The 13,733-nt window shown below is 45.4% G+C and overlaps 1 protein-coding gene across 1 annotated transcript; it reads left to right on the forward strand.

Annotated features, from left to right (window-relative positions):
• The first annotated feature begins 468 nt into the window (after positions 1-468).
• On the forward strand, positions 469-12,804 carry prpf31 (PRP31 pre-mRNA processing factor 31 homolog (yeast)). Its single transcript, XM_041232323.1, is given in 13 exon segments — positions 469-721; positions 1,361-1,421; positions 2,229-2,312; positions 3,156-3,253; positions 5,208-5,314; positions 6,577-6,769; positions 7,276-7,413; positions 8,036-8,125; positions 8,655-8,782; positions 8,869-8,941; positions 9,930-10,058; positions 10,884-10,982; positions 11,551-12,804. Coding segments are annotated over 13 exon segments (1,521 nt in total). The 5' UTR covers positions 469-520; the 3' UTR covers positions 11,671-12,804.
• The last annotated feature ends 929 nt before the right edge of the window (positions 12,805-13,733 follow it).

The following is a 13,733-nucleotide window of genomic DNA, read 5'->3' on the forward strand; positions in this document are numbered from 1 at the left end:
ACTCGACATTACAATGTTTGCATGACATTAAATACCCTTCTGTATAGATGGCCCACTTCCTCTTTCTCTGCCATTTAACCAATAGCAAAGGTGCAACACATTATTCTGTTACCATATATTTAATTTTAGTGTTTGTGTGTGTAGTCTAGTGTGACGACCTCTGAACTCAGTGCATTCTTCAGACCTCTGGCGCCCCAAAAGGTCCATACATCTAGTTTTTTTGTCATCTTCTTTGTTCATATCTCTCTTCGTTTTGCTTGAGACCCTTTGAGTCCAGTGGCGTTATCTCTTATTCTCCCTGAGAACCTTTGGATCCAACGCCAGTCCCTGGGAGCCTTTTAACCCCTTTTTAGTTTTTGGAATTTAATCGGAAATTTATAGGTGCTGTTTTGCGAAAACGGACTTTCGGAAATATTCCGATACATTTTCCAGAAAAACTGTGTTTACGTGACTTTCGATATCGGAATTAGTTTTCTTATTTTTCTGAAGGACCCCCCTGTGCGTGTGAGGACCTGTCGGGATGTCTCTGGCGGATGAGCTCTTAGCTGACCTCGAGGAAGCGCGTGATGAGGAGGAGGAGGAGAGAGGAGATGGGGATGGAGGCAGCGGGCTGGGGGAGGAGAGCGGCCCGGAGCTGGAGGACATCCAGGAGGAGATGGAGACGGATTTCGGCGGAGCGGAGAGCGTCACGAGCATCGCCAAGCTGAGGCACAGCAAGGGGGTAGGAAGCAGCAGAGCACTCAACAGAAATATATCGCAATGCCAAGTCTATCTTGGCATCCCGACACGCTTCCAGTTTGGTTCAGGATTGATTTGAAGGTCCTGCTAATAACCTGCAAAACCATAAATGCTTCAGTCTACTCTTATTTGAATGGCTTGCTGATTCCAGGTGTTCCCAGACGACCACTCCAATCACAGGACGCTGGATTTGCTCGCTATCCCAAAAATTGATTATTTATTTTAAATACAGGCTGCTGCACCCAGTCATGGGGTTCAGAACTCCCTTCAATGCAGTCTAGTATTATTATTATTATTATTATTATTATTATTATTATTATTATTATTATTATTATTATTATTATTGCAATGATCATTTGAGCAGGGTTAGAAACTCACACTAGCCCTGCTGCTGCTGCTGCACCCAGTCCTGGGGTTCAGAGCTCCCCTCAATGAAGTCTATTATTATTATTATATTTGCAATGATCAGGAGCCAGGAGTTTGAGCAGGGTTAGAAACTCACGCTAGCCCTGCTGCTGCACCCAGTCCTGGGGTTCAGAACTCTCCTCAATGAAGTCTGTTGTTAATATTGAAATGATCAGGAGTTTGAGCAGGTTTTTCTTGACTCCCTCTTTGTCTCCAGTTTTCAGACATCATGCAGAAGGTTGGAGAGTATGTCGAGACTCAACGGACCAACTCTGAAGGTAAGACGTTTCCGAGGTTATAAAGCATGCTGTTCACACGAGGGGTACAAGAAGTGGAATAGTGGAGGCAGACAGTGAGAAAGGTTGACTGGTCGCCACTTTCAAAACTACGAATCAGTCTATTTGTGAACATTTCATAGCACTTTGTGCACTGTATGTGTGTAATATTTCTCTTGCTGTCTCTGTCTCTCCTCTCTCTCTCTGTAAAATGGAACAATCCTGTGATTAACTACCAGGCTCTGTGAGGTCACTGTCTCTTTCCTGTTCCGCCAGCTCTGTGAGGTTACTGTCTCTTTCCTGTTCCGCCAGCTCTGTGAGGTCACTGTTGTTGCTGTTACAGGCGTTTGCAGAGATTTGAGATGTTACAGTAATAAAATAATGACTGGGATCGCATTATTGAGGAGTTTGGTGATAAATCGAGTGATCAGGAGAGGATTGATCAGTATGCACGTCTATGAAGAGAGATGTGATAAATACAGCGAACAAGCGGTGGGGCTGGAGATGCAGGGCTGAGTGTGCTGTTGATATGCAGGGCCTTTTAAACCTGTTTCACTGGGAATGAAATTACTTTTAATCAGCGAAAATAAACTGGACCCGACGCGCCTGACAAGCGCTGAATAAATGGACCGCTAAGGGTTAAAACAATTTGTCTCTACAATGACGTCATAGTAGCACAAGGACAGGTTTAGGGAGATTTGAGGGAGATCCTGTATCTTTTTGATGAAGTCCAGATAGCTCTGCTTTTGATTTATATGAGCGCACTGTTTTATAAAATAATCTGTATCCTGTCTCTCTGTCTCCCTCTAGTGACCGGTCCTGTTGAAGCCGACCCAGAGTACAGACTGATTGTCGATGCCAACAACCTGACTGTGGAGATTGATAACGAGCTGAGTGAGTGAACTGTCCCAAACCAGACTGTGGAGAATGACGGACAACTGCTTCAGATTTTGCTGCATTCAACCACTGCTCCTATCTATAACTCGCTGTCTCTCGTATTTGATTTGATACTGCGATCTGTGTTCACGTTTTCTGTAGTTGCTCTTATCGAAATCATTCTGTGATTTTATGATGTGATAACTTGTAATGTGATATTTTGTAACAATTGTCAGTCGCTGTGGATAAGGGAGTCTGCTATGAAATTTACTAATAATAATAATAATAATAATAATACCACAGTTTTCTAATCTGGTTCCTCAGAATACTTCCCAAGTGGCTTTGGCTGGTTCCTTTATTTAGAGATGCCGTTTTATTAAATATAAAGTCAGAAAAAATGCTTGAGGACTGGAATACCATACCACACCTGCTACAGCATGAACACGCACCAGTGAAGCGCCAGATTGGACGAGAACAAAACCCGCCCCAATGTCAATCATTATGATGCACCAATCAGAAAAAGCTACTTGGAGGCAATAGCCAAACCCCTTCCTTTTTATAATACCCGTGGCTCTAGAGCAGTCAGATACGCGGTGGACTGCTGATGATAAATTAATACATTCAAATATGCGTTGAGTGAAATTTGACACGTGACCTGATTATATGTCTAGCATGTTATTCACTTAACCACTTCTTTGGAGTTTGAAATTCTCGTCCCTACAGATTGCCTGTCCCTGTCTCTACACGTGTGTAACCGAGCAGAGCCTTTTGGTTCAGAGCACAGTAAATCTAGACGCACGGTCAGTAAGATCGCAGTAGATTGAGAGACTGGAAGGTTTCTAAACTCTCTTTGTTTCTCAGATATCATCCACAAATTTGTTCGTGATAAGTACTCCAAGCGCTTCCCGGAGTTGGAATCGCTGGTGCCGAACTCGCTGGACTACATCCGGACTGTCCAGGTGAGACCCCCTCCCTCTCCCTGGATTCAAATCCAGCTCACAAGTAATAATAATCTTTATTTTTATATAGCGCCTTTCATAGTGGACCACCATCACAAAGCACTTTACAAGAGACTAGGGTGTGTGAGCTATGTATCAGCTGCAGAGTCGCTTACAACAACGTCTCGCCCCAAAGACGCAGCACGAGGAGGTTCAGTGACTTGCTCAGGGTCTCTCACACACACACAGTGAGTCAGGCTGAGTCTCTTCCAATAGGACCTCGTTTGTTTGGCGTCTCATCCGAAGGATGGAGCACAAGGAGGTTCAGTGACTTGCTCAGGGTCTCTCACACACACACAGTGAGTCAGTGGCTGAGCTGGGATTTGAACCGGGGACCTCCTGGTTACAAGCCCGTTTCTTTAAGCACTGGACCACACAGCCTGCTAGAAGTACAGTGTAATTAGGGCTGCTTTTTTTTTTTTTTTTTTTTTTTCACAGTAAAAATAGCTTATTTCACAGTCTAAAAATAGAGATTTCGTGATTTTAAACATTGTTTATTAAAGCAGAAAAAGTCAATTGATTATTATCTCCTGGATTATGCAACAAATGTGTAAATGCTTACCTGAAAACCAATTCTAAATTGTAGAAAATTTTTATTTTTATGGCCACCTTTTTAAACACATCTATGAAATATCAAACCAAATGTAAACCATCCATAAATTAACACATTTGCGCTAAAACTGCTTGGAGTTCTTTCAGTAACGGTTTGGAACACCGACTGCACTCCTGTCCGTCTGAAACACACTTCACACAGACGTGACGATCGCGTGGCGGACGATTTCGGTGTCTTGAGGTCGAGACGCAGCTACCCTGACTTATTGATTACTGATTATTTATTAATACAATGTGTTTTGCATGTGCAGTTTATCACAATGTACAGCACATTGCAATAAGTACAAACACACGCACGCTGTGAAGGGTAGCATTGCAGGGTTCTGTAAGCTGTACTGTGGTAGCTTTCACTTTTTCAAATGTACGTACTTAGCCAGGATAGAACCCTTGATGTGCAGCTCGTTTGCATGGGGGTCCTGGCAAGAGAAGACAGCAAGAAATAACATGTCCTAGAGTCAGTACATCACTCAAACACAGTTCAAACCAACACATCGTACAGTCAATGCATCATCCAAACACAGTTCAAACCAACACATCCTAGAGTCAGTACATCATCCAAGCACAGTTCAAACCAACACATCGTACAGTCAATGCATCATCCAAACACAGTTCAAACCAACACATCCTAGAGTCAGTACATCACTCAAACACAGTTCAAACCAACACATCGTACAGTCAATGCATCATCCAAACACAGTTCAAACCAACACATCCTAGAGTCAATACATCATCCAAACACAGTTCAAACCAACACATCGTACAGTCAATGCATCATCCAAACACAGTTCAAACCAACACATCCTAGAGTCAATACATCATCCAAACACAGTTCAAACCAACACATCGTACAGTCAATGCATCATCCAAACAGGGCAAACACAGTTCAGACTAATTGGGTATTGTGAAGAGGCTGTTTTTATTGAAGGCGATGAATTGCTGTGATGAAATTGGAAGTATTGATTGTTGGAAGCATAGATTGTTTGTCGAGCATTTGTCTCTGAAATCTTTAGAAACTCAAACATTACGTTATCCTCTGTGTTGGGCCACGTTTTCAAAATTTTTTCCCAATCTTTTTAATGAACCCCTACTTTTTGAAGAAGACAAAACATCTGTTAATTTAACAAAACCAGAACCGAACTGATGCATTTCAGATCACTTCAGCAGTCTGTTTATGACGACGAAGCTGCAAAATATAGGGAAATCTCGTGGGAGCCTGCAGATTCCGTGATCCGCAGGTTTGCCTGTAGTCGTCGGTACAGATCTCGGATTGGAACTCTTTCTTGCTTTTGTTCCCTTTCCTCAGGAGCTGGGGAATAACCTGGACAAGTGCAAGAACAACGAGAATCTGCAGCAGATCCTGACCAACGCCACCATCATGGTGGTCAGCGTGACGGCGTCCACCACGCAGGGGTGAGTGCGAGAGAGAGGCTGGACAGAACGGGCTCCTGCCTCATTTCCACTGCCTGCCCTGGGTGTGGCTGAGCTGGCCGGGCTGGGCGAGGTGTAGTTAAAACTTTAAAACATAAAACTAGACATTTTCATTTAAACGCTCAGTAAAATACTACGCTGTTTATCGATCAATCAATTTTTATTTTATATAGCGCCTTTCATAGAGGAGCACCATCACGAAGTGCTTTACAAGATGCAGTAACAAGAAAATCTATAATACTACAAACACAGAGAAATGCATCAAACATGATATACAGTAAAAACAATGCATAATACATTAAATACAATAGTGCATTAAATACAGTGGAAAGAGCAGAATACAGGATAGCAGCACAATACATGAAATAGTGCATTAAATACAGTGGAAAGAGCAGAATACAGGATAGCAGCATAATACATGAAATAGTGCATTAAATACAGCGGAGAGAGCAGAATACAGGATAGCAGCATAATACATGAAATAGTGCATTAAATACAGTGGAAAGAGCAGAATACAGGATAGCAGCATAATACATGAAATAGTGCATTAAATACAGTGGAAAGAGCAGAATACAGGATAGCAGCATAATACATGAAATAGTGCATTAAATACAGTGGAAAGAGCAGAATACATGATAGCAGCATAATACATGAAATAGTGCATTAAATACAGTGGAAAGAGCAGAATACATGATAGCAGCATAATACATGAAATAGTGCATTAAATACAGTGGAAAGAGCAGAATACAGGATAGCAGCATAATACATGAAATAGTAGCAGCAACACAGCAGCTAATAGCCTTAATCAGGCTTAAAGAGCACAGAGAGCAAGAGAGAACAGGCGGGTCTGGAGAGTTGATTTAAAGCGAGCAATGGTTTTGAACCTTGGCAAATGTAGATGACAGAGTGCAGTAAATCCATTCATTGTACACGCCTCGAAAGTGCAGTTTTAAAAAGAATGTGCAAACGTCTTCACTGGCTGCTTTCCTGTCAATAATCACGTAGCTGCTTCTCTTGCTGACTATCTTGCCTTCAGCCAGAAACACGATTTGATTTGACCAAGGAAGTAAAGCAGTAACAGACTTCCTGGAAGGCAAGGCAAGCAAACGGAGAACTTTCTGTAACCCTGTGAAGTACCAGATATATTAATAATAATACGTGTGAAATGGGCAAGATTTGAAATTTGAAAGTGTGGAATGATTTTGTTGGTGCAATCTCATTATTTGTCTCTCTCTCTCTGTCAGTACGATGCTGGCGGAGGATGAGCTGATCCGATTGGTGGAAGCTTGTGACATGGCCCTGGAGCTCAACCAATCGAAGCACAGGATCTACGAGTATGTGGAGTCCAGAATGTCCTTCATCGCGCCCAACCTGTCAATCATTGTGGGGGCCTCATCTGCTGCCAAAATCATGGGTACCTAAACACAGTGTCTGTCTGTCTGTCCAGCAAGCTACCTGTAGTGTATTTATTAACCCTTTGTGGTCCATTTATTCAGGGCTTGTCAGGTCCAATTTATTTTCACACGCGACATTTATTTTATACCCCCCACCCCCAGCCCTGCTCTCTCATGTTCCCTGCTCTATATCACAAGCCCCCCCTCCAGCCGTGCTCTATATCACGAGCCCCCCCAGCCCTGCTCTATATCTCAAGCCCCCCCTATAGAGTCACCCCCCTCTTCCTGCTCTCTCATGTTCCCTGCTCTATATCACAAGGGCCCCCGAGAGCCAAGGCTCTATATAGTGTTCGGGGGGGAGGTCCCCACGAGATATAGTGTCGGGGGGGTCAGCCCGACGAGATCTAGAGATCCCCCCCCCCGGGCGGGACGAGAGAGTACAAGGGACTCTATTGTTCACGCCCTCCCCCCCACCCCCCCCCCAGGAGGCTTGACCAACCTGTCCAAGATGCCGGCCTGTAACCTGATGCTGCTGGGAGCCCAGAGGAGAACCTGTCCAAGATGCCGGCCTGTAACCTGATGCTGCTGGGAGCCCAGAGGAGATCCCTGTCCGGGTTCAGCACCACCTCCCTGCTCCCCCACACCGGATACATCTACCACAGCGACATCGTGCAGGCACTGCCCACGGTAAGAGGCTGCCTGCCTATCTATCTACCACAGCGACATCGTGCAGGCACTGCCCACGGTAAGAGGCTGCCTGCCTATCTATCTACCACAGCGACATCGTGCAGGCACTGCCCACGGTAAGAGGCTGCCTGCCTATCTATCTACCACACGAAACCCCTCCCCCATTTACAATATGCCTAACCCTAACCCTAACCCAAATTCTGTACCTCTACCACAGAGACGTTCTTCATTCCCTGGTGCTGGCAAGACTCTGTCTAGCATCTCCCCTACAGTCACTTCTCATAGTAAAGATCAGTTGAAACCTTCACAAAGATGGCCTCCCTTCACTGCCTTCAATGAAGTCCCATTTTAGTTAACCCTTACCAACATGGCTGGCGTTGCCATGTGACGCCATGTTTAGATTTAACTCTCGCCCCAATGCATTCTGGTAAGTGTAGTCCTGCTTCGCATAAAGACGAGAAACAAGTGAAAGGTACCAGAATGCATTGGGGTGGGGGATGAAAAGCCTGTGCTGTCTCAGTGAACAGGGACTCCTTTGGTAACCCTAAACATGGTTGAACTTCCTTTACCAATGTGGCCGCCTCCCTACTCCAGTGCCGTTCCTTTTGGTTTTGTTTTCCAGGACCTGCGTCGCAAAGCGGCGAGGCTGGTGTCGGCGAAGTGCACGCTGGCTGCGCGGGTGGACAGCTTTCACGAGAGCACTGATGGCAAGGTGAGGCTGCTGCCACAGATCTCAAAGCTGCCGATGGGTATCGGAGCTGGCGTCAATTCCTGTTGTAATTGTAGCTGAACAGTGGCACGCCTGCATCATTGTAATGATCAGGACTGAGAAATTTAGTTACAAATACGGTTTGTGACAATAATTAAATACAGATTGCAGAAAGTAACTTTTAGGTCTTTAGCCATTGATGATGTAAAAACACCTAGACAACCTGCTGGATAGGGGCCCTCCAGGACCAGGGCTGGAGACCCCTGATTTATATCAGACAGATACCATGTTTTAAAATAAATACATGTTTGCCGTTTCTTTCAAAACTGGACATTTAGAGAGATGACTAAGACCAGTTGAGATTTATGGAATTTTTTCGCTGTAGTCACTTTGAGTTCTGTTTTTGAGTCTTGCTGTCTCTGCTAGTTAGACTCGGAGTCTAGCTGTCCTGTCTCTGCTAGAAGGGCTCTGTGTTGAGTCTTGCTGTCTCTTAGTTAAGCTCTGTGTTGTCTCGCTGTCCTGTCTCTGCTAGGTGGGTTATGACCTGAAGGAGGAGATCGAGAGGAAGTTTGATAAGTGGCAGGAGCCCCCGCCAGTCAAGCAGGTGAAGCCGCTGCCAGCCCCCCTGGACGGGCAGAGAAAGAAGAGAGGGGGCCGCAGGTCAGCATCACCCCCCCACCCAGACCTGGGGTCAATTAGAATTACGGTTACAAGGGGGTTTCAACTCCGGTCTCCTCTCCTCTCAGGTATCGAAAGATGAAGGAGCGCTTGGGTCTGACTGAGATCAGGAAGCAAGCCAACCGAATGACTTTTGCTGAGGTCAGTCTGTCTGTCTGGGATCAGGGTAGCTAAACGGCTGTCTTCATAGCACACCCCTCCTATCCAGACTGCCGCGTTCACGCACTGCCTTATTTTGAGATAAGGACGCAATCATTTCAATCCTTGTGAGAAATTCATTGAGCGGTAGTAATAGTTCGCATTTAAGGCTTTCAGACTGATGGATCACTGAGTCCTAAAAGAGGGCTGTTCTAGATTTTAGTGTAAAAAGAAAAAATGGTCAGGTGTAGATCTTGTCTTTCCACCATCAAACAACAACTCTGTTTCCACACGTAGTGATTTGATTGGAAAACAATTTGAATAGCCTTGTCGTTTACAGTTGATGTCGCATCGAATGCAAATGAAATAATTTGTCATTTTAAAAGTGAGCAGGTGGCAGGAATCTGAAATCTTCACTGATCACATGTAGCTTTTTAAAGCATTAACACAATGCTGTGTGCTTCTGTCTTAAGTGTGCTAAAGCCTCTCTCTTGTTGTTGTACATTGTTATTCGCTGATAGTCATGTCTGAAAATTCAAAATGCTAAAAGATATTGACAATGTTGACCCAAGGGACTTTTTTGACCTGAAAAAAGAAACAAGGACCAGGGGTCACAAATGGAGATTAGACAAAGGGGCATTCAGAACAGAAAATAGGAGGCACTTTTTTACATAGAGAATAGGGTCTGGAATCAACTCCCCAGTAATGTTGTTGAAGCTGACACCCTGGGATCCTTCAAGAAGCTGCTTGATGAGATTCTGGGATCAATAAGCTACTAACAACCAAACGAGCAAGATGGGTTGAATGGCCTCTTCTCGTTTGAAAACTTTGTTTGTGTGCTATAAGTTTATAAAGCTCTCTCACTCTCTTGCTGTCTCTCGCTCGCTCTCTCTCGTGCTCTGTCTCTCTCTCTCTCTCTCTTTTGCTCTCACTCTGTGTGTCTGTCTGTCTGTCTCTCTCTCTCGTGCTCTCGATCTCTCTCTCGTTGCAGATTGAAGAGGATGCCTACCAAGAGGACCTGGGCTTCAGTCTGGGTCAGCTAGGCAAGTCCGGGAGCGGCCGAGTCAGACAGGCTCAGGTCAACGAGGTCACCAAGGCCAGGATCTCCAAATCACTGCAGGTAACCCCAGAGACTGACCAGTCCCTCTGAACCCCATTGTACCACTGACACCTGGTCCAACCCCACTGTCAGATGTCAAGGTCTTCTAAAGGAACTTGAGGACCTGAACCCCGGTCGTATGATCGCACTGTGCTCCGCGCGCTGAACCCCGGTCGTATGATCACACTGTACTGTTTGAACCGCAATCCTGGAGTAACTACCAGACCCCCTACTTGCTCACTTTTAATATCTTATTACCCCTGAATGGATAACCATCCTTCTTTAAAATGCATGCAGTAGATTTTGTGAGCGAAGGGGCCCCAGAGTGGCTCCTCTGGTAAAAGCAGGGCTGCGTGGTGTGCAGGGTGAGTCTCGCAGTCGGGAGCGCAGGTTCCTGGCTGTGCCAAGTCGCTCGTCTTCACTTGGGATACCAGAGGGAGGGGGGCTGTTTCTCGTCATTGCGCTACAATGAACCCCTGCTGTGCAGGCACCCAGTGAGCTCAGAACGGACACCTGCAGGGCTGGTCTTTGTCCTCCAGAGACTGGTAGCTCACTGACATCTGCTCTCGAGTCCCTGGGTGTAGAAGAGGAAGCTGGCTCGGTCGTGGGAACAGAGGACTCCCAATGAACCTTCAGTTCTCCCTAGCTGCGTGGGGAAACGCTGCAGCGAGGGACGTTCTAAACTGGGGAGCAGATAAAATAATTGGGCACTTCAAAATTTAATTAAACTTTACATTGGTAGTGCAAAATGCTTGGGTAAAGCTTGGCTTCTCTTGTGTGTTGATCGTGATCTCCCTGTCCCAGATGGGTATTGATTAGTATTGTCTCTCTTCCCCTCTCTCTCAGCGCACGTTGCAGAAGCAGAGCATGGTATATGGAGGCAAGTCCACAGTGAGAGACCGATCTTCTGGGACCAGCTCGAGTGTGGCCTTCACCCCCCTACAGGTCAGGCTGAGCACTGCGCTTCATTCTGGGGTTTGGATGCTGTCCGGGCAGCGCCACAGCACGCTGCTGTTCTTTCACTGGGTGTTTTGAATGTTTCCAGTGGATCCCACTAATTCACCTGACGGGCTGATCCATGAGTTTAGAAGTTTGAAACAGTTCTACCTTCTGTTCTAAACTACTCTACCACCTTTCGTCTCGGGTTAACTATATCATTTAGCGTTTTTATAGACTTTATCCAGGTGAGTCAATTAACAAATTCTCATTTACAATGAGCCCTGTAAATCAATGCCCCTCTTTTTAGGCTGGAGGAATTACTTTGACCCGTCCACCTGGATCATGCCATTAACCCTTAGCGGTCCATTTATTCAGCGATTGTCAGGCGTGGAATCAACTCCCCAGTAATGTTGTTGAAGCTGACACCCTGGGATCCTTCAAGAAGCTGCTTTACGAGATTCTGGGATCAATAAGCTACTAACAACCAAACGAGCAAGATGGGCCGAATGGCCTCCCCTCGTTTTTGTAACGTTTGTTCTTAACCCTGTTTTCTAATCTCCTGATTGGTCTGCAGGGTCTGGAGATCGTTAACCCTCAAGCTGCCGAGAAGAAAGTTGCTGAAGCCAACCAGAAGTACTTCTCAAACATGGCAGAGTTCCTGAAAGTCAAGCGAGAATCGGACAGCAAACCCTGAGACTACATCTCTGAGTGCAGTGTCCTGCCTGGACTACAGCTCCCTCGCCAGCCCTGCAACAGAGTCCCACTCACACACACACACACACACACACACACACACACACACACACACGCAAGTTCACACATGCTCTGGACTACAGTTCCCAGAAACCATTACACAGTTTGGGGAAAATATTTGCTGTGGGTCAAACAACGAAAATTGGCACAGCTTATAATCCTTTTCGTTCCATTCTGCAGTTCCCAGAAGCCCTTGTTTAGCATGGACTGTGTTTTCACCACTATGAAGAAGTACGCTCCCCAAGAATGATAGAATCTGCTTCAGTGCCATCCTCTCTGCTTCTGCTCATCACTGAGATGTGAACAGTTCTGATCTTTTCTCTATTGCCAGGAAAAGAAAACGCAACACAAAGTGGCCGATCGCGAGATGCTGCTGACTGGAAAGCGCTTTAATACACACGTATCTAAATACCGTTCCTTTAGTTTAATAATTGCAATCAGAGTTACTCCTGGTGGTTCCAGCGGCATGAGAATGAAGCTGCTTTGTCTTAAGTTATTCAAAGTAGAAAATATATAGGGAAACAATGTTCAGATCCACAGTGATCCGGGGAGCAGAGAAAGTGGCCCCATAGCTTGTGCATTAGCCTTGATTATTCAAACCGATTATCGACCTGTGAAACTGATTTGTTTTAGATAGTGCCGCACAAACCCATGTATGATTTGGATTCAGCTCTCCGCAGGCCACTGGTGTCGATCGGGCTGAAAAACAGCTGCTTGGGTTTGTGGATCTCTGTTCTCCGCAGTCCAAGGTCGACACCAGCGCCCCTCCCCTGGTTTTAGATAATTGAGATATAGCTGCATTTTGACTTTCTCATTCAAAGTGCATCTTTTTAAATGTAACTGAAGCATACGGGACTGTACTGTGGAGGCTGGGGGCTGCACCAGATAACTGAGGTGTTGTGAAGATTCAGGTTTTACTGTGCAGGAGAGGGGAAAGGGGTTTGTAAACCTGGCAGACTTCACTAACCCTAGTTCAGTTTCACATTGGGGTCTCTTTGTTTTAGTAAGCATGTCCTGTATTTAAGTTTAAATATTGTGGGTTTTTTTATTTTTAAATAAATAACTTGTACTGGTATTGTACTGTGTTATTTTTTTTGTTTGTTTTAATTCTCTGACTGGTATGTAGTGAGCTTCAATCTGCATAGTTTTATATATTATACAGCAACACCAAACACGATTCAGACAGTCCCCCTGAGCTTCAATCTGCATAGTTTTATATATTATACAGCAACACCAAACACGATTCAGACAGTCCCCCTGAGCTTCAATCTGCATAGTTTTATATATTATACAGCAACACCAAACACGATTCAGACAGTCCCCCTGAGCTTCAATAGCTATAGTTGTACATATTGTACAGTGACAAGACATGATTCCTGAAGTGCTGTGTGCGCACTCACCCTGTCCCGAGAACGCATTACTACCCATTCTCAACATTGAGACCTGAATGAATCTGCTTGCAGAGGGAGGGAGGGAAGGCAGTGATTGGAACAGCACAGTGCTTTACTACCCATTCTCCACACTGAGATCTGAAGGAACCTTGCAGAGGGAGGGAGGGCAGTCACTGAAACAGCAGTGCTTTACTACCCATTCTTGACACTGAGATCTGAAGGAACCTTGCAGAGGGAGGGAGGGCAGTCACTGGAACAGCACAGTGCTTTACTACCCATTTACGACACTGAGACCTGAACGAACCTTGCAGAGGGAGGGGAGGATAATCATTGGAACAGCACAGTGCTCATGGAGAATGGGGTTCAAATTTGGTTTTTGACAGTAGAAACAGCTCTGGGCTACTTAAAACTGGTTCCACAGCCTCTCGTTACATGCCAGCAGATCCCTTGTAGTTCGGACAGTCCCGATTTCTGAGCTAATGTCCCGCGTCCGAATGCATAGGAAGCCGCAATTGCTATCCAGTGGAAATTGTTCCGAGCTCTAGGGCTCTCACACCAGCACTATGTTCACAGGACCTGATCGCTCATGCTTACTGACGCAGATCCTGTCGAG

This window comes from Polyodon spathula, chromosome 29 (assembly GCF_017654505.1).
Source record: "Polyodon spathula isolate WHYD16114869_AA chromosome 29, ASM1765450v1, whole genome shotgun sequence".
NCBI lineage: Eukaryota > Metazoa > Chordata > Actinopteri > Acipenseriformes > Polyodontidae > Polyodon > Polyodon spathula.